This window comes from Sabethes cyaneus, chromosome 2 (genome assembly GCF_943734655.1).
Source record: "Sabethes cyaneus chromosome 2, idSabCyanKW18_F2, whole genome shotgun sequence".
NCBI classification, from domain to species: Eukaryota; Metazoa; Arthropoda; class Insecta; order Diptera; family Culicidae; genus Sabethes; species Sabethes cyaneus.
The window spans coordinates 2,840,248-2,867,352 of NC_071354.1; the positions used below are offsets into that span (position 1 = coordinate 2,840,248).

The window sequence follows — 27,105 nt, forward strand, 5'->3', positions numbered from 1 at the left end:
GGTGTTTTGGATGGCTCAAATTGAATGAAGTGCTTGTTATTGACAAAAACAATAGTGAACGATAGTGTTTCCGTAGGATTGTGCCGGAAAGACTAACAGTTTTTGAACGAATATCTGACATTCCTTCGGTGGCGATCGGAGCGAACCGTGAATTGAGATTCACCTCTTGCTCGCGCTTCCTTTGTGTACGGACGAGTGAAGAAAAAGGCATATTGTGCGTGGAAGAACCAAGTTAAAATGCGAAATAAATGTGAGAAACGCCTATGAAATTCAATTTTAACCCCGGAAAAATATAGTTTACAAGGTAAGATACTGGAAACATACTGATAAATTCCATTTCTGGCTGTCTTTGAGTAGCATTAGGTAAATTATGTTGTTACCAAATCGTACTACATTTTTTTTACTTTTCCACGATTTCCTTTTTATACACTGTCGCACTCACGAGCAGGTCCTCTCGCTCTTCATTTTTACCGATATATAATTTCAGCCGCCGAACTAAGAGAAAATAAGCGTCAAAATTCTTTTTTTTAAAGTTTGTTTATAATCGTCACGGTTATATTTGACAAACTAAGGTGATTTATCTATTTTGGACAGGCATTAGACGTACTCTTTCATTTGATTTTGCCGTAGAATGGCAAAAATAAAGTACGCGTAATGCCTGTCCAAAATAGATATATAAATCACTCAAAATTTAACGTACAAAAAAAATATAAAAAAGGTACAGCAGTCCCTCGAATAAGGCGGTATGTAGTAGTGTATGCCCACAGCGATTTCTTAGTTATCCTTTAATCAATAAAGTTGATTGTTGGTACATTGTTAGTATATAGTATGTAATATATCCTAGTAAACTAGCAAAAATCTATTTTATTGGTTAATGGACAGCTGCAATGGGTGTACAGGTACATAAATTAAAATTTTACTATATTGAGAGAAATGGTTAGAAAATTGAAAATTTATTTTTATTTTAATATCGGCAAGCATGTAAATTTTAAACATGAATATGTGTGTACCTATATCTATATTAGGTCATGAAAGGTACGGCTACGGCTCATAGCTTATCGTAGTAGCGCACATGAAATCCCAAACTCGATTGATACAAGAAATTTCTGTTGTTTCTGGAGCATATTATGCTTGGACTTTGAAGTCTTTATTAGGGGTCATCCAGATACCACGCGGACCGCAAAATGCCAATTTTCAACCACCCCGTCCCCCTCCGAAGACAAGCGTGGACGTTGACTCAACCCCACCCCCATGTGGCTGAGCCCAAATTCACTGACATAGTCTAATCGATTCATTCAAATACATAGTTTGATTTACTACGTTAATTTGAAACTTATTTTACGTGAAAGTTGAACAATTCTTGAAAACTTAGAAAAAACTTGGAAACTAGAGGTATTAAGCCTCACCTGTGTTTGGACGCCGCGGATAAAGCTGACGGTGAAGGATTTGGGTTTGGCGCACTACGGAACCGGGATTTTTTTGTTTATTTCGAGCACAACATATTTATGCGTATATGGAAACCTATAGAGTCATTAAGATCGTTGCGTTAACCCAGTAATTGTTCTGTACTATAACAGTGTACTATGACGGAATATAAAACCAAGCTTTTCTAATAATCAAAATTGTAAACAAAAGCTCATAATAGAGAAATAATTCACTATCTGTACATGCACCTTAGGGTGATTGACGGGTGTTGGATAGCCATTTGGACCTTCAAGTCAAAATCAAATGGAAATGTCCAAAATAGAGTACGCGTAACGCTTGTCCAAAATACATTAATCATCGTAATATGCAAAAAAATGTTATCAAATCTGTGAGTTATCACCTCACGCACAGATCATGTTAGGTATAGTACAGGGTGGCAACTACCTGGAAAAACCTGGAATTGTCAGGGAATTTGAAATTACCTGGAAAAACTATTACCTGGAATAATCAGGGAATTTTTCAAACTACCCCAATGATCGGTTCATTAAGTAGTCAAGAACCCTTAGAAATAGATAAAGAAGTACGGCACACAAGCGATAGATTGGGTTATCGATAATTAGCTCAGTGTTTTGCAAAGGGCCTTATTCTGCGAGGCAAGTGAAGTGATATAACAAATTTAGTTTGCACTCATTTTGCGCCTTTCGTTTGGCGTTAGTCTAGTCGAATAGAATGACATTGAAGTTTCAGAACGGACATTTTGCGGCATGTGAGACCATTCGCCGAACATCGAAGTAAATGCCAGTGGCACCGCAGCGAAATTTGGTTGAGAAATTCCACTGACACAGTGCATGTGGCATGTGGCAGTGCATAAACTTGCCATACTGTTGAACAGGCTTGTCCTGCGCTCAGTGAACTTATTTTGCTTTTTTAACTGTAACACCTCAACCAAGCAAAATTTGAAAATATATATATGGGACATTTAGAGTAAGTTATTAATTATCCATAAGATTGCTGAGCTAAGTAATGCTCTATCTTTAGTATTTACGGCGCACTCCCAGTTCACACTGGACAATACTTAGTTCAGCAATCTTATGGATAAAAATTTACTCTATAAATGCCCCATTTGTAATATTTTCGAATTTTGCTTTGCTGAAGCGTCACAGTTAAAAAAGCAAAATAAGTTCACTGAGTGCAGAACAAGCCTGCTGTTGAATGTTACAAGTTGTAACCAAAATGCGAGTGTAGCGACCCTACCTTTCACGTTACGAATTTTTGGCTCTAGCTTGGACCCGGAAGAGTAAATTCCGATCAATCCATGCAAAGTGAAGTAAGCCGCGCATGGCTTATGGCTCGGAGAACGAAAATTAAACATATGAACATTTCCGCGTGGCTGGCAGGAAAAGCACCACGGCGGGTTCGAGAGCTAGCCGCAATGGGCACTAAAACTCCGCTTGCACCTGAGTTTGCGAATAAACTTGCGCGGGAAAAAGAACAGATAAGGAACTCACGGGAGGAGTGTAATTTGTTGGTCGGCAGAATAAGAGAAATTGATTGCAGAATTCGCCTAGGGAAATAGAGTAGGTGGGGAAATTTTTCTCAATACCTCGTTGATTGATAAACAATTGAAATATCAATGATCGAAACACACTTTCAGTTAAAATTATATCGCAATATGAAACCGGGAAAAACCTGGAAAAATCAGGGAATTTGGTTTTTCGTATCCAGTTGTCACCCTGAGTACAGTTCATGAACAATGATTCTTTAGCGCTAATCACAAGATTTTATTCTTTTTACAACACTCAGCAGCCTATTAGAGTGTTACATCTCACCTAACTGCAAAAAAAGGTTACCCATGTTTCTTGTACTGAGAATCACGCACGTTATAATTCTCAACGCAATCGAGCAACGAACATGATCTGTTATGTTTGTCATCATAATCATGATCTATTCATGACAAAGTTTATATCGTTTACAAGCAGTGATTATTTATTATTATTATTATTATTATTATTATTATTATTATTATTATTATTATTATTATTATTATTATTATTATTATTATTATTATTTATTTAATACTAGCTGACCCGACAAACTTCGTATTGCCACAAATTAACCTGTGTTGTACATAAATCATGAATCTCGGATGATCTTTGTCACAATCTCGAGTTTTGCAAGCCCCCCAGTGGGCGGCACTTCCGACGGCGGGTCACCGGCAACACTCGCGACCGTCTCGTCCTGAATGATCTAGTGTTACTATAGATAGTTTTTGTGATCTTGTATTGACTAATGTTTTATGGAAGAGTCTCGAATTTCTCGAGTTCGATTAGTTTTTGAGTTTCGCAAAAATTTCTGTTTTATTTGTATGAGAGTCCATATCCCCCTACCACAGGGGTGAGAGGTCTCTAACTATCGTAAAATAAATTCAAGACTCCAAAATCTCCCACATGCCAAATTTGGTTCCATTTGCTTGATTAGTTCTCAAGTTATAAGGAAATTTGAATTTCATTTGTATGGGAGCTCCCCTCTTAAAAGGGGAAGGGGTCGTAATTCACCATAGAAAAAATTTCTGCCATGTAAAACTTCCACATGCCAAATTTGGTTCCATTTGATTGATTGGTTCTCGAGATAAGAGGAAATTTGCATTTCATTTATATGGCAGCCCACCCTCTTAAAGGGGAGATGGGCCATAACTCGCTTTTTAAAGAAGAGAGGGGTCTCAATTCACCATAGAAAAAAATCTTGCGTCCAAAACCACTTACATGTCAAATTTGGTTCCATTTGCTTGATTAGTTCTCGAGTTATGAGGAAATTTGTTTTTCATTTGTATAGGAGCCCCCCTCCTAAAGTGGGGAGGGGTCTAATTCATCATAGAAAAAAATTTTGTCTCCAAAAACACCCACGTGTCAAATTTGGTTCCAGTTGCTTGATTAGTTCTCGAGTTATGAGGAAATTTGTATTTCGTTTGTATAGGAGCCCCCCTCTTATAGTGGGGAGGGATTCTAATTCACCATAGAAAATATTCATGCCCTAGAAAACTTTCACATGCCAAATATGGTTCCATTTGCTTGATTAATTCTCGAGTTATGAGGAAATTTGCATTTTATTTGTATAGGAGCCCCACTTTCTAAAGTGGGGAGGGGTCCCAATTCATCATAGAAAAAAATTTTGTCTCCAAAAACACCCACGTGCCAAATTTTGTTTCATTTGCTTGATTAGTTCTCGAGTTATGAGGTAATTTGTATTTCGTTTGTATATGAGCCCCCCCTTTTAAAGTGGGGAGGGGTCCTTATTCACCATAGAAAATATTCTTGCCCTCGAAAACTTTCACATGCCAAATTTTGTTCCATTTGCTTGATTAGTTCTTCAGTTATGAGGAAATTTGAATTTCATTTGTATAGGAACCCCCCTCCTAAAGTGAGGAGGGGTCCCAGTTCATCATAGAAAAAGTTTTTGTCTCCAAAAACACCCACGTGCCAAATTTGGTTCCATTTGCTTGATTAGTTCTTGAGTTATGAGGAAATTTGTATTTTGTTTGTATAGGAGCCCCCCCTCTTAAAGTTGGGAGGGGTCCCAATTCACCATATAAAATATTTATGCCCTAGAAAACTTTCACATGCCAAATATGGTTCCATTTGCTTGAGTAATTCTCGAGTTATGACGAAATTTGCATTTCATTTGTATAGGAGCCCCCCTTCCTAAAGTGGGGAGGGGTCCCAATTCATCATAGAAAAAATTTTTGTCTCCAAAAACACCCACGTGCCAAATTTGGTTCCATTTGCTTAATTACTTCTCGAGTTATGAGGAAAATTGTGTTTCTTTGGTACAGGAGCCCCCCCTTTTAAAGTGGGGAGGGGTCCTAATTTACTATAGAAAATATTCTTGCCCTCGAAAACCTTCACATGCCAAATTTGGTTCCATTTGCTTGATTAGTTCTCGAGTTAGGAAATTTGTATGGAAGCCCCCCCTTTTAAAGAGGAGAGGAGTTATAATTCCCCTTATAAAGAGGGGAGGGGTCTCAATTTACCATAGAATAACTTCTTGTCACCGAAGACACCCACATGCCAAATTTTGTTCTATTTGCTTGATTAGTAGTCGAGTTATGCAGAAATTTGTGTTTCATTTGTATGGGAGCCCCCCCTCTTAGTGGGGAGAGGGGTTTCTAACCATCACTAAAACCTTTCCTGGCCCCAAAAAACCTCTACATGCATATTTTCATGCCGATTGGTTCAGTAGTTTTCGATTCTATAAGGAACATACGGACAGACAGACAGACAGACAGACAGACAGAAATCCTTCTTTATAGGTATAGATATCCATCTGACAAAGTCTTAATGAAATAATAGTCACATGTAAGGTCCACAATTAAAAATTAAATCAGTGTTCCATAGTCGCTGCGTGAATTTTCCAGTTGGCTCTCCAAACTCGAAGAGTTCTTCAACCCGAGTGAAAGTCCGGACACATGCAGTCATCGGTTCGTGGAATCCAAATGTGATGTCAATGAATCTATATCTGATCACTCTTATGTTCTTGATCGCTTGAAGCGATTTTGCAGAAAACAATGTTGGAAGTAAGAACAACGCGATGACCAAAAACGGTAAATTTTTGTTTGTCTCTTTTGATAGGTTTTTGCATCAAAAATAATGTATATATGAAAAGCAAGAATAGATTTAGTTTTCACGATTGAAGTTGAGATGAAAATGCTTGAATATTTATGCCTGAAAAATCCTATTCGTTTTTCCCATTTGAAAAAAGTCTATTATCAATAATTCATATAAGTTTTCAGGGAGCTGATAAGACGCCATATTTTCGTTGCTCGCATGAAAAAGGCGGCAAATGCAAAACGATTTCAAAAAAACAAATTTAACTAACCATTTTCACAGTTTAATGTGTTTCGCATCAACTGCCTGCCTGGCATTGGCTATATGATGCTAAAACCTTGGGTAAAATCAAACTAAAACTAACAGAATTTGACAATTTACACATCCGACTCGGTTGCCAGCTTGAGCCCATCTATGAAGCTGTCAGCTTGGGCCCGCTCTATGTTGGCTACGTTTTTTTGTACAAGTTGCTATAAGAAGCGTCATTCCCGTGTAAGTTTTATGCTTTGGAACTAAAATGGCCCCAAAATGCAGATATGTCGTCCCTCCTAAGTAACCTAAGTGTCTAATTTTGATTAAAGAAAAAACGAACATGTACATTTTGATTTCGAATACCATTTTCCCCGTTATATATCGTTATTTTCAGAGGTCCAAATTTAGCGAGGAACCTTCGCTCATAACGATTTTTAGCTCACATATATTTATTGTGTTTCAAATAAAACAGTAGCGGCTGCTTTTGTTTTTCATTATCAGGTACTACTCAGAGGTGTGCCCCATTGATACCGATTATGGTATATATTGGCTCACTGTGCTTAAGTTGTTTTAGCCGCTTCATGGTTTGTTCATTCATCATGAAGTTCAGCCGCCATATTATAGTACAAACACCACTGTATTAACCGCATGCCTAACTAACACTACTATACAATCGAGTGAGCGAGCAGAGTGAGAAGTCTACGAAGCATGATGTTCATTGATAGAATAGTGTAATGCAAAGGTATGCTTTATTCATATTGTTGGGTTGTGGTTGTTGTGTTTATGTCACAGGCACCGTTAGTTTCATATGGGCGCCGGAGTAGGTTACATAGTACATACGTCACCAGGTGTTTCGGAACATGATGACCTGTGTGTATATCGACTTTTAGCTCCTTTCGATCTGAACACACATCTGTCAGTTGGTTGTCAAAATTGAATACGAGAAGTGTGTGAAAACGAAAAAAGTCTACTTCGTATTGTGTGTCCGCCGTAGCAGGCTTTCGACGGAAAAAAGCAAGAAAAATTTCCAAATACTGGTCTGCGAATGGGCCATTTTTGAATACAAAAGTACGGTGCTTTCGATAGCGGTGAAGTTGAAGCATAATGTCTAATTGGAGATGAATTTTGCTAGTCTAAGTTCGATTGGCCAGGATTCGTCTCGTGAAGATTTTTTTCGACTCACCATCACATAGTGCCACTAGAAGACATAGGGTGGAACATCAACAGTGGACTCTACTAGTGTAGAATAAGTCTGTTGTTTACGAATTAAATCGAAAATTGGATATGCGTACAAGACAGGTTCCAGAGTTCAGAATAAAGTTACACAGGAGCTCAAGAAAGGTGAATGTACGTTCTGTAGTAGAAATACGCATAAGTGTAAATGTTGGCTTTTCACCCTAAGTAGCAAAAAATGTGAATTGCATTGACTTCGGTCAGCAGCATAAAAGCCAAGAGGAAGAGACCTAGAGAGTTTTGCTTGTGTGCAAAAGAGGACGTCTCTCGCGAATTCAGTTCTGTCGTGTGGTCGTAAAATCTACATCGGTAGGAAGTTTTTTTTACTTTTTCTTTCCCGAAAAACAAGAAATGTGAGCTGTGGCAAATACATCGAGATGGACAGTGAAAATTCTAGTGACCTCCGTTGGATCGACGACTGTGAATTTTCCTATTTTATCTAATTGCACGAAAAAAGTGTCGCTCCGTTTTATCTTGTATCATCGACGAGCAAACCCGCCTTTCATTGTTTATCAGAAGGTAGGAATATTATTTTATTTGAAGTCTACTTGTGGTTCTCATGAATGGTTGCAAGAGAAAATTTCTCTTTGATTTTGATTTCTCTGTACAGTCTATAGGACAGTGAGTAAATTTCACTTCTATTGTACATACATAACTGTCAAAGTGGCATTTTGACGACGAAAAGTGAAAAACCTTCTGAGGTTTTGTTTTCGGCTGCTCTATGCTATCAGTTTCCATCGTGTTGTTGCCGTTGTGTAAAATTTGTGAGGAAAATGTCGTTCTCGTAAAGTCGTATTTATGAGAAGATATTGAAGCCATGCGATTGTGACGTATTTGTCACTCTGGGCTGGTGAATACTCGAAACATATATGTTGAGCGTTCACTTTTGTGAATGGGAAACTAATAGTAGGTCATCACATGTGTCTGAAATAGGTTCAATGTCGCTTTTTATCCGTCAGTGTTGCCAAAGATGTGCTCTGCAGTTTACGTCGGTCGTAATTATAGGACGTTCTAATGCTTCAATTTGACTAATTGGAAAATACGTCGTGGCATAGTATGATGTTCCAAAATGCTTTTATAAATTTAATCGATTCATTGAAAGCAAAATTTCCAAATACAGTAGAATAACATCAAAATGATGCAACACTTCAATGATAATGGCATAAATTAGTCGATTCTGTTCGATTCCAATTTATACTGGCAGCTCGCTGACCGGCTGAAAAAGTGAGCTACCTATGAAGATCGTTGTGAGAAAATGAGAAAATTGGAAGTTGTTTATCAAAATAAAACCCTTCTGCTTTGACAGTATGGAAAAGAATTCCTCATAGTTGAACATAACGATTACGAAGTAATCAATCATAGTCATTTAAAAACGAGGACTATGTGTCAGGAATAAAACATTGTAAAGTAAAAGTGTTTTCAGTGCACGTGTTTTCTACTATGATATTTCCTTCATCACTCACATAGGTACCATGATATCTAAATCTACGCAAAATGAAGTTTTACGGTATCACTATTTTTTCTATTTAAATTTTTAAAAGAATGCATTCGATTTGTTTTTATTATGCAAAAACCATTTTCATTGTTTAGTGAACAGCAAGCTCTTTACAAAAAACTGCATCATTTAAATAATGTGAAGTGTCGAAAATTGATCTTTATTGTGTAGTTATTTTCAATGCAGCTGCTGCTTATTTAAGAGTATATTTCAAGTTCTTACTAATTTTGCGATGTCAGGTGCTGTAGGCATTGTATGTAAATATGTTTATAGAAGTTATTATACGATGATTATTTAAAGGTTTCCGTCTATGAGGAGGTTATGATTAAAAAATGTTTTGAATCCCATAGAAATCTGCAGTCAGTAAGCAACTTTTAAACCTCTTGCGTTTACAATTTTTTGAAATCCGATAAATTCAGGAGGTCCGAATAAAAACTGAGTCTAGTTTCGAAAACGGAATGTAGCACCTAGGCTTTGCTTTGCTAACACAATCTCATTAAAACCGCTCAACTTTTTTACACATATCCAAAAAGTTTCATAAATTTGAATTGGGGAAAAGGCATGAAAATTTGGTGAAGATGATAATAAACTGTATTAGGCAAAAAACAAAACCATGGCCTTAAACGTCTTTAAAACTTGTCTTTTATTGATTCTTTATTAATAGACATTCACTGCGGAATCGAGGGAAATGAATTTGCTGACAACCTAGCCACGAATTAGCTCAGTAATTTATTCAGGGTGGCAAATCAACCAGGAAAGAGGGAAAACCATGAAAGAAGCAGGAATTTGTTTTTCAATACTAAAAACCGGGAAAAATCAGGAATTTTCAACTAAAACCAGGAAAAAAATTCAGATACTTACTGATGACTTAATAACTTATGTGTCAAGGTCCGCTAGTTCGGCAAAACAAAAAAGGCTATTTTCCAAACTGCTGACGGCTATTTGCCATGGCTTTCAACTGTTGGCACCAATAGTCTGAAAGTGTTGACTAGGCAATGCCGCCATTAGCCTCTAGAACTGCTTCTTCTGCGTTGTCCCTGCGAATTCCGTTTTTCCCGAATTCTTTCGTTAGCTCCGGTCCTCAAACTATGTCAGATCGGCCTCCACCTACGCTTCCAGATCTCGGTTTCAAACTGACTAACTTCTTCAAATTAAAAACTCATGTTAGGGTGCATAGATCTAATTTGAGCACCAAATATTCCAAAGATCCAAAAAGTCACCACTAGCTATCCTGATTCGTGTGTCTATATCAGACTTAATACCACCGCCTGGAGTTGTCTGGCTACCAGGATATTAAAAATCGGGCACCTGCTCAACCTCTACTGTGAAATTGTTAATATTCATAATACAGTTTTCAAACAGAGCCCTTGTTTTGGGGCCAAAAACTACTTCCGAAATTACAAGAAATGTTTTGCAAGATTTCCTATATTTTAGTGCTAATTCAATTTCATCGAACGACAGCGCTCCGGAGTTGACACGATCGAAGCGACGTACTGTGGGCGCCACGCACTACTGATTTTGTTGGCCTACGAAATTTTAAGACTTGGAAGACTTGTTTAAATGTTCAGTTCAACAGTTAAGTTTGTCTGTACGATCGATCAGTAATTGATCTCTGCCCTTCAGCGACATCTCGCATTGATGCTAACACCACTCACTAAGGCGGTCAAAAAATTCCTACAATTAAGTGGATAATATCCACTGGATATGTTTATTGGCAATGGCCCTTTCTCCCTCCGCAACTAGATAGTTACCCCTGGCTCGCTTGTTCCGTTTACAAGATTTAATAGCCCTGTTCAGCTTGAAGTATCGTTGATGGCTTGCTGTCTTAGTTACGCTTAATCCTGGTTTTCGCCGTGCTTGGAATCGGGTATTTTCCAATGGATTTTGAAAATATTTACATTAATCGATCAGAAATTTTTCTAAAAATTAATTAATATAGCAAATATAAGAATAATTTGTGATATCACCATTAAGAAAAGCATAAATATTAGGCATTTTCAAAAACCAACGAATCAGCCAATTACATGGAAGTACTCTTTTGCTTCCCAGGCCCGGTACGACAATCTTATACACCTGCAGTTTCGTTTACTTCGATTCTAACAAAAAGTGACCGAACCCTTGCTTTCCAACAGTACAGGAATTATTCATTATCAGTAAACCTGAACCAAATTGAAGTCCTGAAGGTAAACAATTTCGTAAAAATTGGAAAGTGCCCCCGCTCTTTCATCGATGCTATTATTTAAGCATTGAACCTAGACGAATTCGATGTCCTGAAAGTAAACAAGTTTGTAAGAGTGTAAAACCATCCTTTAAGCAATTATCCTTACCCTTCGATCGATCTTATCATTCGAACATTAAATCTAGACAAAGTTAATGTCCTGAAAGTAAACCGTTGAAGAAAAGAACGTACCTACCTCTCCTTATCAACCGATTATATCAATATACACTATAAAAATGTATTCTAAATGGGAGTCTTGTATAAAAACGTGGTAGATGTAATATTCTAGCATGTAACACGAGGCACAAATTTTCAGTGCTTGTTTAAAGACTAGCCATGAAATTCTTCAAAAGCTTTCGATTTAATTGTTGTAAAGTATCAACATGACTGAAAAGCAGAGAACTTCCTATGTACTTAGAACGATAATATGAATTGAAAATCTTCCAACCTGCGTAATTTTAACTATCAGGTATCAGGTATCAGGCGAACGAAAAGGCAAATAGGCTGAATTTAGAAACCTGCTGAAAATACCCGTACCCTATTTGAAAACTACAGTCCCTAAGTTGATAAGCATTTCCTATTTCCTATTATCATCGCAAATATGCAGAGATATAGCGCCCCGCACGCTCATTTCAAATCGGCCAGGAAAACCGGAAAAAAGGGAATTGATATCGCACCCTGTTTACTGGCCCTGAAGCACTTCCACATTCGCCGTAAAAGGCATATTAGTGATAAATTACGATAAATTTGAAGTGGTTGGTGAGTTGATATTTTTGAGATCTCTGATTACCGCAGACAACAACAGGAAATAGAAGATTCAGCAACGCATTCAAGATGTAAATGGCGGGCACCGCACCACACTGACGCTGTATAAAGCGTTTATTGGAACGCTAGTTCCTTACGGATTTGAGACCCTACTTACAGTAAGCCTTTTACTTTCCTATGCCTCGGAATTGTATGGCAATAGGGATTATGCCACATCCCCTGAGGCAAAGTCTACTCCAGACCTGCGGTGAGGCCTGCAGCATAACCGAATCTATGTTTAACAGACTTAGCACTAAAGGAACAAATTTAGAACACAAGTGGAGAAATTTGGAAGAATATGCCATAGGAGGTCGTGCGCGCTAGCAATGAAAGTCAAAGTTGATCGATTTTTTGGAACTAATCTGTTGCAAATATAAATCTGTAAGCTTCAAATAAAAGTATAATTGGTTGATTTCCATGAACGCGTTTCTTGGTTGTCGTACTTTAAAACGACGTACTTTAAATGAATAATGAAAAGATAATAAACGTATAAGTCACTTGGGAACAAAAGGACATGGCTGACAGGGGAAAAACGTACGAATGAGGCCTTTGCTTCCTGCATTATGGGAAATTCTGCAACGAAAACATATTGGGCAACTGGGAGACAAAAGGAGGGAGTGGCCCAAGCAAGATCGGGCACTCAGCTAGTATGCTATACAATAAGAACTGTAACAGTGATCTTTCAAAGTTTCTTAACATTTTTCATTAGTTTTGTTACAGATGAAAAATAGCTAGCCACATCCAACTGCATTTTTACTTTTCCTCTTGTTTCAGACGCTTAATCAACAGATGTCGTTTCACGGTATAGTTAACTGACTCCTGCAGAACAGTTCTGAAGACTGTGGACCATATTGTGAATGTATAAATCAATAGAATATCTGTATAAACCACAATGCAAAGTTTGGAACCTGCATCATGTCAAGAAGCTGATGTAAGTATTACAGACCGTTGACGACTCACCTTCATAAATGGTGTACATTTTCTACTTTATTTTATCCACAGTATATGTTGAACGATGCTTACTGTAAGCTAAGGAAGTCCCCCTCGCGACAGCAGACGTTGTTAATTGATCCACCGCCGCAGTATCCAAGTCTACCTAGTCCTATTTTGAATGACAGCACCCCGCTGTTCAATACCAGTAGCAGCAGTAGCGCTACCAGTCCGCTGCCGTCGTCATCCTCATATGTCACGCTAAGCGGAATACAGTCGACTTCACCGCCTGCAACGCTTCTAGCGACCCCTACAACATCGTTGTCCTCATGCCTCGGACCCAGCAGTAGCGGGACGGGTTCCCACTTGCTGTATAAGTCTGTTAGCGGTTCGATCAACAGTTTGTCACTGAGCAATCACCATCATCATCACATCGATAAGAGGGGAGCGACTGATTCCGGCTACATCAGTAGCTCCCCGTCGAAAAAGTCGAAATTATCTTCCTCAGCCGGATCTCTCCCGTCATCGGTATCTGCAGGGTCTTCGTCAATCAACAGTTCTTCCACGAGCGCAAGTAATTTTACCGGTAGCAGCAGTTTGCAGCATCATTATCATGGCGCAGGAAGTAGCAACAGCAGTAGTGGTAGTAGTCATCCTTACGGCTCAGCTGCTTCTCCCTCGTCTGCTAGTCTTGGAATTATCGCTGGACCGTCATCATCGACCGGTGGAAGCTCTAATGCTACCGGCAAATTCAACATCCATGACAAACTTAGGGAATTGTTTCTTGAGTTACTAGCTGAGGACAATACTGAAACTAATAGGGTAAGATTAAACAATCTGAGTTTTCTAGTCGAATATCGTGATAAGACCGTCGATTTATTTCGTTACTAGCTTAACTTAAGGAATACGTCACTTCTGTTGGAGAAACTGGTGTTACGAGAAAACCTCAACACCTTGATCCTAAATCTCTATCCCGGCAATAAAGGATATTCGTTAGCATTTAGAAAAGGAACTGAGCAATCAAGTGATGGAGGGCGGAATGTAAGTTTTTGTTTTTTTTATAGTATAATTTGTTGAACGTAAAACTGAAAATCACTTCTGTGTAGCAGATCTCAAAAAGTGGTGCTATACAATCGGAGCATTCTGGATCGCCTCTACCGGGCGCCGCAACGCTAGACATTAACTCAGAACAACTCCAGGAGACAATCCGGTGGCCGTATGAGGAAGAAGAACTCCTAGAATGTATTGACCGGGAGGAGCTTCCGCTTGTGTTAGCCGACATGTTTGAAACCAAGTGCCCTGGATTGTTTTACTCGGGATGTGTGATTGCTGAGATTCGGGACTATCGGCAGTCATTCCCTATATTTACCTGTGATACGTACCACGTGCTGCTAAAACCAACCAATCAGGTACGGTGGATAGTTAGACATCAATCAACAGTGGAATAATCTACATTTTTTCTTCTCGTTTCTATTTTTGACAGACCTTGCTAGCGGACGTTAACCTGCTGACAACCGATGGTGACTGGAGTCCAGAGGAAAAGCTCGCACTGGAAAGTCAGCTTGTGTTAGCAACGGCTGAACCACTCTGTTTGGACCCTAATCCCGAGGTGGGCATTATGGCCATTAACCAGCAGCATCGACGTCACATTTTTAATACGAAACCGATTCGACGGCAGGCGAAAAAGTTTTCCCAGGTCGCCATTAATCGTAAAAGGAAAACGGACCAGTTTACTCATAGTTTCGGTTTGGAATTGAGCGATTTTATGACAAAGTATCGAGCAAAACCACGCCAGTACGCGGCTACCAAACGTAGTGTGGTCAGTTTCACACTGCCGAAAAAACCTTCGGATGTTAGTTCAACGGTCCGGGTACCCAATTTGGAGTTACCGGAGCTATCGGCTCCGTCAGAGGTGAATGTAGAGAAATTTGCACGAAGATACGATGGGCCAAAGGAAAGCCGAGATTGCATTCCACAGCTTATCGAGGAATACATCCTGGAAACGGATCGAGTAGTTAGTCGCGGGGATACGCGGCTATACCATATTAAACTATCAATCTTCCAACGTCCATCTAACTCGGAATATTTAGGAGAGCTTTACGTCGACAGGGACTATCGCGAAAACGAGCGAAATGGAGAGGCATGTCAGTTTACGCTTGGAACCCGGGCGCATGCACATCGATACATACAACAATTTACCGAAATATTCACCGAAGAAGGTAGAAAATCGGTAAAAATCACTCACCTCGTGCCAGGTCAAATGCCAAAGGTGCTACACACTGCTGGTATGCGGGAGCAAAATGTGCAACAGCAACAACAACAACAACAACAACAACAACAACAGCAGCAGCAGCAGCAACAACAGCAGCAGCAACAGATTCAGCAACAACAAGCAATTCAACAGCAGCAGCAAGCTCATATACAACAGCAAGCTCATATCCAGCAGCAAATTTCCCAAATTCAGCAGCAGCTTCAGTCTCATCCTACGCATGCTTTAATGCGACTGCAAGCAACCAACCCGGCGTTGGTATCTCAGATTGCATCAGCTGGTGGTAATATAACCATTAACGCTACAAATCCTAGCACGCTTCCTGGTAATCAGCAGCAGCAACAACAACAACAGCAACAACACCAGCAGCAGCAGCAGCAACCAACACAGGTCATTCAGCAACAGCATCCACAAATCATAACCGCTGGTCCGTCCACTAACATAATCACAATCGGAGGGGCAACGCTTCAGCAGCACCCGCAGCAACAGCAAATTCACATACAACAGCAACAGCTCCCAAATCAACATCATCAGCAGTTGCAGCAAATCTTTACCTCCTGTGATACTTCTGCTAACTCTGGCCAACAACAGCAACAATCGATAAGCACCACAGTCACTCTGCAGCAGGCACAGCAGCAGCAGCAGCAACAGCAACAACAGGTGCAGCAAATCCATACTCAAACGCATCAACCGCAGCAGCAGACATTAAGCCTGAGTAATGGTTCACTTTTGCTAGTTCAACCGACTGGTCAAATTTCCAATCTTACAGCAACTTCCAACCACCAAACGGGTTCTGCCGGAAGCACGACGCAAAGTATTCAAGGTTTTACTTTTACCTCATCTCCACAAACTGCCACTATAATCAATCAAGGTGTAGCAACTGGTACTACGAACACTACTGCAAATCGTGTCCCTCTGCTTGTCCGACTCGAGAACAAGGGTTCGCAACAATTACAACAGCATCAACAACAACAACAGCACCAGCAACAGCAGCAACAACAAACGCAGCATGTCCAATCTCAGCAGCAAAATCAAAGCACCACGACCACTATTCATACGAACAACCCAGAAATCAATGCAATCGCTCTTAGCATAATGAATTCTGCCAATCAATTCCGCCAGCAGCAACAGCAACAGCAGCAGCAGCAGCAACAACAACAACAACAACAGCAGCAGCAGCAGCAACAACAGCAACAGCACACTGTAAAATCTAATTCAAATGCTGCTATTATCAGTCTGCTGAACAGTGCTCCAGCTGCCATGACCAACTCGTCGGTGCTGAGTAGTAGTCTCACAATTCCTGTCGGTAAAACTGGATCAGAACTGCATCAGCAGCAAACAAATCAACAACAGCAGCAACAACAACAGCAACAGCATACGGTGCATCATCATCAGGTGACGGGAACTACGACGATATCTGGCAGCGCAGCCGCTGCTTTGTTCAACAGCGTTGGTGGGCGCAAAATTCAAATTCAACAGGCCGGTGGCGGTCAGCGAATACTAAACCACGCCAATCTAATCGCGGTTAGCAGTAATCCAACCAATGGCGGAATGGGTCAAACACAGCTGATCAACATTCAGTCGGCGCCTTCCGGTTCTTCAGGTGCAGGTGAGCAACAACAGGCGCAGTCGCAACAGCAACAACAAATCCAACAACAGGCACAACCTTCCAGTATCCGAGTAACGATGTCTGCGCTGGCGTCGCAGTTAGCGTCACCACCGGCTATTCTTACCACTTCGAATTTGCCGCAAAGTTTCAACGTTGTAGCTGCCGCGGGGAATGCTTCCGGACAAAGTTTCAATAATGCAAATAACAATACAACCAGCAAGCTTATCATCAATAGTACAAACCAACGAATACTGAACATCAACACAAATAGCACTAATAGTTCATCGGCAGCTGCAGCTGTTGCTGCCGCTCTGGGTGGTGCGATTCGGCGCGTCAATAGCGCTGGTAATGATGGAAGTGGGAGCATTCAGTTGCAAATTCAGGGCGCAGATGGTATTCGTCGAATAACAACTGGCGGTAGTGGAGGAAACGACATTCAGCTTCAAATCCAAGGAATATCTTCGCCTGGTTCAGATCATTCGAATGCCTCTTCGTCAGCATCGTTGAATGCTGCTGCTAGTGGGACTGTAACCGGAAGCGGATCAGCGGTTGGAACCACCGGTTCGGCCGGTAACATTATATTTAATAATATGTCTGGCCTAAGTGCACTGCTGGCAACAACCACCTCCCCATCTCCTCAGCAAACGGCTGGTAATGCCGCCCCCGTAGCTGCGGTGGACAACAGTTCGTCTCTCACCTCCAATCTAAGCAGTAACAGTAGCAGTAATAACAATAGTAATAATAATTCAGCATTAATCGAAAGACTGACTTCATCTAGTAATATAAACCTTACCAATAACCTTCCAACTGCGAGCCCTGGGTTGCAGTTTACGATACCATCACCGAAGACGCCCCAGCAACAGCAATCTCAACAGCAACATTTGCAAATACAGTCACCATCATCATCGATATCGCCACTATCTAGTCCTCCGCCGTCAGTGACGCTTCACCCGCAACAGCAGCAGCAACTACAACCGCAGCAAACGGTTCAGCAGCAGCAACATCAGCAAGTACAGCATCACCATCAGCCCCAGCAAACGACTGTCAACCTGCAGGGACTTAATTTCGCCAGTCTGCACGGTGCAATGGCGTCGATTCCGGGGCTGCAGAATGTTCAAGTTAGTATAGAAAAAATTCGATTCAATCTGTCGTTTCCTAAAAATTATCCAAATATTTACAAATTTTTCCGATTCACCACAGGTTCAAATACCCGGGCTTGCGCAGCCAATTTCATTATCCCTTTCGTCCGCCCCATCGGCGAATGCGACCAGTGTTCTAAATGCATCCAATAACAACTCTGCAAGCGGAGTCACCGGTCATCACCAGACCACTAGCCTGCTGGTGTCCGTACCAGTTTCAAATGCTGGTGGAACCAATGCTGCCCAGTTAAATGCGCTGAACGCAGCTGCTGCAAATACGGGAACCGCTGGTAGTGCCGGTAGTTCTACGGTCGGTGGAACCAATATTCTTAGTGCAAATTCCCAAGGTACCACGCAAACTGTGGTGCTCGCCAACCCACAAACCAGTGGCGGCGGATCTAGTCTGCTCTCTTTGCCAATTGGTGAGATAACGATTTTTATTGGTTAACAAACTAAACAAAATCTAACTTTCATTGCAGCTCAAATCGTAACTTCCGGTATGAAAGGTTTAAATCAGCAAAGTTTACGTGCTGGAACGCCTCTGACGGTAAACACTGGTCAGCCGGGACAGCAGATACAACTGCTCAATATTAGCCAACGACCGCGCAGCGGACAACTTCCAGTGGTGACGTCCGTAACCACGCCGATCACCGCCAAGCAGATAGCAGCACGCGTAGCTCAACAAAGAGCTATGCCCGGTTCGACGCTAAAAATTGCAACTCCAATTTCAGGTACATTTTATACCCAGATTTCAACCTAAATCATACTAACAGAGCTTTTCAAATCAGCATCACACCATGGCCAACAACTCGGACAAACGCTGAATGTGACAACTAGTGCTGCTCCAAATCAGCTGGTTATGACCACCAAACAGCTACAGCTGAAACTTCAACAACAGCACCTTCAACAGCAGCAACACCATCAACAGGTCCAGCAGCCGCAGATAATTGCCACCACTAATCAGCCTGCCACAACACAGATTCATATACAACAGCATCAGCAGCTTGCGCAAGCTCAACAACATTTGCAACAGCAGCAGCAGCAGCAACAACAACACCAGCAGCAACAGACGCAGCAAATCAGTATAATTAACAACAGTGTTGTATCGCCACTTCCTCTGCCTACTATCACACCACCGCCTCCGCCTGCACCACAATCTGCAGCGCACCATCAGAGTGTGGTAAACGCACTAGCAGGTAAAAATCGACGGAGATCTGCGGCCGACATGAATAAGTAAGCCCCAATCTTTATCACTTTTTGCTAAGTTGCATAAACGAAACATATTGCTGAATTGCAGCAATGCAAGGCACACTTACACATACACACACACAGGCAAAAACATTCATCACTACAAACCGCAGCCTTTTTTAGTCATTCTAGATTTAAGAACAAATTAGCAAAGTCTCACACCGTTGCAACACGCGTGAGTAGCTGCATATTCGAGAGCAGTGTTTATTTGATCAAGGAATAAACATATAGTTTTTTTTTATTTAAACAGTCGCAGAAATTATTTAAAACCGTCCGGGTAAGATGAAGAATGTCATTGCTCGCCTGACGAGAAACTTTACTTTACACTTTACCACTTAACCACGGCCAACAGTAAAAGCTCGGTGATGTTTTTGGACTGCTGGTGGTGCGTTCAGCTGAACAGTAGCGTTGCAAAGGTTAATTGTTTTTGGGGCCTTTTTGCGCAATGGTTGACAATTTCATGGAATTTTGTTGATTGTATGCTCATAAAAATAAAACGGAAAACTCTTCTGTTGGACTAGTAAGTATGTACCATAGAAGAAGATGGTTCTGAAATTTGTTATAAAGCGTTTACAAAAAAAAATTTAAAATGAGTTTTGGGTTTCATTTGATGTTCACAAACGGCATCTGATATATCTACGTGGTAAAATGGATTTTTGTAAAAAAATATTGTCGAGTCGATCGCAACTAGAAGTTGAGTTCTTCAGCTAAGATGTAGAGCACTTATCATATCTGTGCGAAAACGTTGAGGAAGCCTAGGTGCTGCTGCAGTCCGTTTTCAAAATTTGATGTTCCGTGTTCTGGCTACAGTACAATTGAAAAGCTAGTACTACGATCCTAGTAACTCTCATAGCTTCTGCTAGTCGGCTTCGCATATGTAACGACTGGTATCTCGAGGCCAACTGGGAAGCTTATGAGCGATAAATAATTCTAATATGCGGATAGCAAACGAGCCATGTTTCATATCAATCACGTGATCTACCATAGTTGTCAGATTATCTGTTAATCTGTTAAACTGAAAACTGTTAAGCGATGTAGCCCTTCGGGTGCTGGAACTGCGGTGGTGATGGATGGAAATACCTACTTTTAAAGGGGTCGATGGATTGGTCTACCTTGGCAGGCTTGTGACATGTGAATCGTTCAGTAAAACGGTGAATAGCTGCTGAAAGTAAGTTTGCATACCAGCTAAGGCCCCGTGACTCGCAACTCTATACAAAACATAGGCTCTATAAGCAGGATTGCGAAGCTCACAGTCGTGTGGTCTAATTTTTACACATACGCGTACCCGTTCTAACGAACACGCTTGCATAAACATCCGTTCCGGACTCTAGCTCTTCTTTATTCTTGCACTGCAACAAGTTTTTGCGAGTGTTATTTAGCTAACAACCACGGTCGTCGCCCTCGCTCGTCATTGCAGCCCAAGCAGCTGATACCGACCACACACGAGGGCTCACACTTCAACCCGCATGTAGAATCGAAGGTGTGAGATGAAGAAGAAAAGAAAACATGGGCAGCTCGTGAGTGGGCTATGCAGAAAGACGCTATGGGGCTGTGCGTTCGCGAGCGTGTAGTTAACAGAATGTCGGCACACAGAGTAGCGAGAGAGCAGGTATCATTTCCTTCTCACTCGATTTGCAATCATCGCTATTCTATATTTCGCACGAATTGGTATTTCGAACGAAAGTTTTTTTGAACGAAATTTACGCCTGCAAAATCAAATGGGCAAAACATCTCGTTCGAAACAAGTCGATTCTAGATTCGTTTGAAATACAGAATAGGGGTGAACATTGTCCATAAGACGCTAATTCTCTCGGTAGTACCCTACGACCATGAAGCGTGAACGTTGAAGAAGAGCGATAGAAAAGCTTGAGATGTATTTTGACGGAGGATTAATTCTTGGTGGCAAATTAGTGGAAAGAGTATGGCCCAGATGTATTACGAGATATACGAGGTGCATTAAGTAGCAGGGAGCAATATTCAGCAGAGAACCCAAAAGAAGTTACTATTGACGAGCATGCTAACACCTGCGTTGGGAACGAGGATGGCAGGTCAAGACCGATAAATGCCGAGAGACGTATCCTAAACTTGGCTCTGAGTATATAATCCGACTGCTGCCGAATAAAGAAAATGCAGGTGGAAGGAGTTCTTCAATGAACACCTTAATGGCGATGTTGCGTCACCTGCAAAGTAAATTTTGCAGAGAGCCGACAATGTTGAAACTCGTTATACGTGCTCGATATTATATACGGCTTTCGCTCGCTGCGGGTGATATGTAGTGGAGTACAAATCGAAACTGTAGAGTGGCGAAGCCTTGGGGAGAATCCCATCGTTCACCTGGCAAAAGTCGGAAGGAATCAATGGGTCGGATGCCGGTCAGCAGTGAGCGATTACCGCATTGTTCAAGATGCCGAAGAAGACAATTTGCGACTTCTGAGGCGACTGAAAATCCAATGGAAACTACTCATGAAACAGTATAACAGTATGATCTAAAGTTTTGTCATCATGGAACAAATAGGCGTTAAAACGCTGCACACCTGCAGCAGACCAAGATTAGAAGCTTTATTAGGCACTAGCTGAATGGCATAAATTATTGCTTAACTTGAAAGGTTTTTGCTTAGCCCGTTAATGAGTATGTAACCAACAGTCCATGAAAACAGAGACCATCACTTAAATGTAATAATTGAACAATTAACTTTGTTAGGGTGGGGCAAAATTGAATTCTATATGAGTGCTTTGATGCATCATATATTTGTCGACAGGAAAAATAAGCTATGGTTGGACCCAGGCGAGTCCATGAATCCAGAAAATAACTAGCAAGCAGGAAAACAAAAACAATTTCTCTTAAGCAAATACTTCGACCACAAGTTAAACAAAAAAAAAACAGGAAACGAATACAAAATACTATTTGGTTGAGAAAATACGAAAACGCCAAGCTGCCGAAGGCTGCTGGTGTGCTGGAAGGGTTTTCAATTAACAAAAAAAAAAAAGAAACTATACCGCAAATAACACGATTAGCAGTAAGGCAGATGCATGCGATTTGAGATTTGAGAGATAGAACTGTTTTTTTGGTGGGCCGCTGCGCAAATACTCACCCATTACCAAGTAATGAGAGCGGCGATCCAACTTGTTGTAACGGATCTTCAGGTGAACATAAAATGTACCTATATTCGCTAATATGAAATAATATTAATATCCGTGAATGAGAGACGCTTTTTGATTTATTTCTGATTTATAAAAAAACAAGAACATATTAATTAAAAGTTAATCTGTTGACGATTTGAGTTATAATTAGGTAAATACTACACAAAAACCAGAGTGTTCAAAGCAGGATAAAGAGGCGGAGCAAATATTTAAACTTGTTTGACTGTACATTACTAAAATTCGGTTAGGTAGTTCAATCAACACCAATAAGCTTTCTCAGTTAATGATTATGTTGTTCTAATGTCGTGTGTCTGGAACCAAAAGTTCGACAGCCGTTTTCCGTTTTAACATGTACATTTCCTTTTCTTTCTTCTTAGTGTGTACATAACATTTACGCAAATAATGTTTAGTTTTAGGACGCATGCGAAGAAAACGCGAGAAACCCAAAAGAAGAAAAAAAAAGAAAAAAAACTTTACGCTTGTTTTAGCAGAATTTTTCTTTTCGATTTTCAAGATTGGAACTTTCTGAGCGAGAAATTACGAGAAAAAAATGAAACAAACAAAAAATAGAGAAATCAATACAATACAGAATAAATCATTCGAAATCAATCGGCCAGTCGGTTCCAGTCTGACGAACCGTTTGTGAAACTGAAAACTATACGTTTATGTTGTTTTATTTTCGTCCAATTCTACTGCTTTTTAGTTTTGCCTTTTTGTACTTTTATTTGTTGCTTTATTTAAATCTTTTCTAGGTTTGATGACATTCTTTTGACAACATTTTTGAAAGCAAACACTCTTCGTAGAATAGGTTTTTCTTCGGAGTTGGTCCATTAATTACAGTCGCTAAAAAACTGACGTTCTTGTATGCTGAACCTGATAGCATTTTAGTCGTGGTTATAAATCAGTCCCGTTGGCTTATTCGTTTTGTATGCAACAGTAATTCGACTAAGACGTTCGAAAATAAGTTACCGTTTTGAAAGTTTGAATAATCGGCAATAATAGAAAATAACAATCCCCATAAAATATCGTTGTATAGCCAGATTCCCTGCGGTAATGCTACTCTATCCATCATGATGAATGGTGGTCATTCTGTATTTATTTTTGTGTTTCCTGTATTTGTTTTCGCATGATGAAAAGTAAATTGAGATTATACACTACTCTAACGAAAGCTTAATCGATGTGTGGCGGCAACGAAAAAATTAATTAAGCTCATACCTGACTAACAGGATGCGCGTATGGTTTGCTTCCTGTGTTAATTTGCGATTTACAAATCATGTGCCCACAAGGAAGCATTATAATACCATTACTTTTTGCAAGCCTCTCAATTGGTCTCGAAGTACGACACTGGTTTAACAAATCAGTCGCCGCATGTGCGAATCTAACCTAAAAGAGATTGGTTAGAGTCAATAGAATCGTAGCACTTGTTTCTGCTTTTTGCAAATTTCTTTGATGATGGAATTGGCTATGACGAAGCATCGTTCATTGTGAAATCAGGAGAATTTTTCGTGTAAATTATTTGATTATCTTATCGACGATGTTAAGTTGTGCACCTTCACTGCCTTCACCCTCTCTGTCTCATACTAGCCCAGATAATCGACGACTTCCGATACTATAATCAAGGTATCAAATATTTAAGACATTTAAGTATGGAACATAACGGTAGCATCGTTATAAAACCATATAATTTTGCTTGACGAATGGATTGTTGATAATTTTTGCAGATGACCAACAGTTGTAGGCCACCCTTCTTTGAAGGTCATCTTTGAGACAGAAAAAGCCAAATCTGGTTTCTTCTGTAGTTAATAAATTCCTAGAAAACTGCAGTTGGTGTGATTCCCTCAGTATTTAAATTGAAACCAAACACTAACTTCATCTTCTTCTAGCGGCTTAAAGCCGGAGTGGCTCTTCCCGTATCAAGACTTCCTCTCCGCTGTACTCAGTCCTGGGCTACTCGTCGCCAATTCATCAAGCGTCGCGACACACGCAAGTCGGCTTCAACCTGGTCGAACCATCTAGCACATTGGGTCCCTCTGTTCCTGGTGCTGATGGGGTTCTTGAAGAGAACGGATTTCACTGCACAGTCGTTCGGCATCCTTGCGACAAGGTCGACCCACCGTAGTCTCCAAACTTTCGCCAGATGACGATGGGAGTCTCTCCAAGTAGTGCCTGCAGCTCGTGATGCAGATTGGCCTACGCCACTCTCCGCTATCCGTTTGTATTCCGCCAAAAATAGTCCGTAACACCTTTCGCTCAAATACGGCAAGTGGAACGTCTTCCGTAAGCAAAGTAACTGTGTCAAGTCCGTAGAGGACTACCGGTCTGTTTAACGTTTTTCACATCGTCACCTTGTACGGCGGCGTATGTTCCTTGATCGAAGCGTCTTGCTGAGGGAAAAGTAGGCTTGACTTCCAGCTTGAATGCGTCGTTGAATCTCTTCACTCATATTGTTGTCAGCGGTGATCCCAAATATACCAACTCATCAGTCTAGTCTCGGTTTTTAGTCTAACACAGATTGCTTTCCCCGTCCCAAGGTCTCTAGTAATGAAGTCGAGGTCGTCGGCGAAGGTTAGAAGTTGGCTAGTTTTGCTGAAGATTGTTCCTCTCTTTCCGATGTCTGCTCGCCGAGTCACACCTTAAATAGCGATGTTGAATTACATACAGAACAGTCCATCCCCACAACCTTCTGCGCGATTCGAAGGAAACCGAGAGTACCCACGAAACACGCACGTAGCACATCACTCGCTAAAAGGAAGCTTTGATCAGCCGCGTCAGTTTGTTCGAAAACTGTTCTCGCAGCTGTTCGCGCTCAACTGTATCGTATGCTGCCCTGAAATCCACGAAAATATGAAGCGTGGGCACGTTGTACTTTTGACATTTCTGGAGGATTTGTCGAAATGAAAATTTAATGCGCAGTAGCACGCAACTAAAATGAAACCAGAGATCGTTACTATGTCAATAAATATTTTTGTAGCTTTGAATCATAGCGTATTTTACGTGGCATTTTAAGACAAATTTACCTTTCCAGATCGATCACTTGTGTTCATATAGAACTGAATAGAGCAAAGAAAACGCATGGGTGAGCTCTTTTTGTCGCTTCCCAAATAGATCCACCTAAACCTAATTCTGTCGCCGACATGGTTCAACTTCGATATAATAAAGACATGTAGTCAATGATTTAATTTTCATATTTTAGCTAAATTTATTTACATGCTTACATTCTTTTTAAATTTTACCGATTTTTGTTCGTCCGTCATGCTAAGTGCTCAGTGGCCGCCAATCGGCAGTTGGCAGACAACTTTTTGCAATTTAGAGAAAGAATCAGTAGATTAATTTTAGGTCACTTTTATTGGTTATTGTTTAAAAACTTCTCGAGAAGAATGCCCGGATGTGAATAGTATGGGTTGGATATAAATTGTAACTAAATTGAAAGACTCGTGAACAATGCAGATATCTGATATAATCTTAATTGTTAACAAATCAGCATACATCATTAAAAACACTACTGAATCATTGTCGGTTACAGTAAGCAGCTGTGGCTCATACATCAACTAATCATGTATAATAATAACCGCAATGTCGCAAACTTTTTTAGCAATATGTTAGTAATTGAAACGCGCTTCCGCGGAGACTATTGAAAAAATTCTTCAATGTCCGTAAAATCTTTTCGATTACCGTGATATCGGTAGGAATTTATGGACAACAGAATGTATAACTTCAGCACATTAGGATGCAATGTTAGGCACTTCAAACAAGAACAACAACAAAAGATGCTGTTTAAGTGGTTTAGGATAGAATATGAAAACAAAATCAATTGAAAGTGAGACAAGAAGAAGGACATAGTGCACTAGCTGAAACTTGGGTAAAAAAACTATAGCAGAGACACAACCTAACTAAAACTAAAGAGAGTAAGAGACATGCCACGTTATTCGAACTAAATGAAATATAACTACGAAAGTGAAACAACAATACACTCTGATATAGTAGTACCTAGGAACTGGGCGAAAGGTGAGCGAAACCGAAACTACTAATCTGCCGATGAAAATGATTCTGTATGTATTTCTGTTAAACTATCGAAAAGAAAAATAAACAAGAAAGGTTTATAATATATTGAAATCAGATGACAAGCAAATAGACATTTGATGCCTAATAATTTTTTTTTTCCAGCTTAAAAAGATGCCTTCCCTTTGCATAGGAGTAGCGATTCTTAATCTTGATCTGTAATGAGTAAAATTCATAGTGGAATTTAATCGTGAAACAGTTTTCGTTTATGCAATTTTCGTATTTCACTAGGACGCTAATAAAACCTTTAGTCAATGTTCCGATTCCATGTCCGTTTGCAGCACGAGGTGGGGCAGTGCGAGCCAAGCCTGTCAAAGGCTGAGAGAAGAAGTGCGGACTATACTAGCGTTTTTTTTTTTCTTCCAATTCTATCATTCTATATGCCACACGCTTCCCCACCGATAGTTATTATTTTTGTATGACTACCCTTTGTTCCTACTGCCAAGCAGAGTTATCGTACTCAAGTTAGAGTGCGATTGAACGGCCAGTTGTTGCCGACTGTCTACAGCAAAATTTTTCTTGGTTTGGTTTGCTTATATTAGATCCAATATCCAATTGGATTAACACAAAAAGTCTTCTGGAATCAATCGAAGGATTGAGAGTTGAAATCCCAGCTGCCGATCCACCATCCTGTTAGATCATGGCAATCGTGGCTAACAAACAAGAAACAGTTTTTTATTCT

General features: G+C 40.3%; 1 protein-coding gene across 2 annotated transcripts; it reads left to right on the forward strand.

Annotated features, from left to right (window-relative positions):
* LOC128734159 (homeobox protein 5) lies at window positions 1–22,337 on the forward strand. Of its 2 annotated transcripts, XM_053828202.1 has the most exons (10): window positions 1–304; window positions 12,803–12,959; window positions 13,031–13,780; window positions 13,850–13,999; window positions 14,068–14,367; window positions 14,442–15,942; window positions 15,997–17,954; window positions 18,037–18,397; window positions 18,455–18,706; window positions 18,764–22,337. In XM_053828202.1, the coding sequence occupies exons 2-10, from the start codon at window positions 12,921–12,923 to the stop codon at window positions 19,210–19,212; spliced, it is 5,760 nt and encodes a 1,919-aa protein (XP_053684177.1). In that variant the 5' UTR covers window positions 1–304; window positions 12,803–12,920; the 3' UTR covers window positions 19,213–22,337. The 2 variants fall into 2 exon arrangements, with proteins under 2 accessions (XP_053684177.1, XP_053684176.1); XM_053828201.1 differs by having other exon boundaries at window positions 14,442–17,954.
* Window positions 22,338–27,105: the final 4,768 nt, after the last annotated feature.

Excerpts from the sequence above, each read along its gene's own strand:
- LOC128734159 (XM_053828201.1), top strand. The coding sequence starts at position 12,921 with ATGCAAAGTTTGGAACCTGCATCATGTCAAGAAGCTGAT. Across the intron at positions 13,781-13,849 it reads ACAATACTGAAACTAATAGG|CTTAACTTAAGGAATACGTC; the intron begins GTAAGATTAAAC and ends TTTCGTTACTAG. Across the intron at positions 18,707-18,763 it reads AATTGCAACTCCAATTTCAG|CATCACACCATGGCCAACAA; the intron begins GTACATTTTATA and ends TTTTCAAATCAG.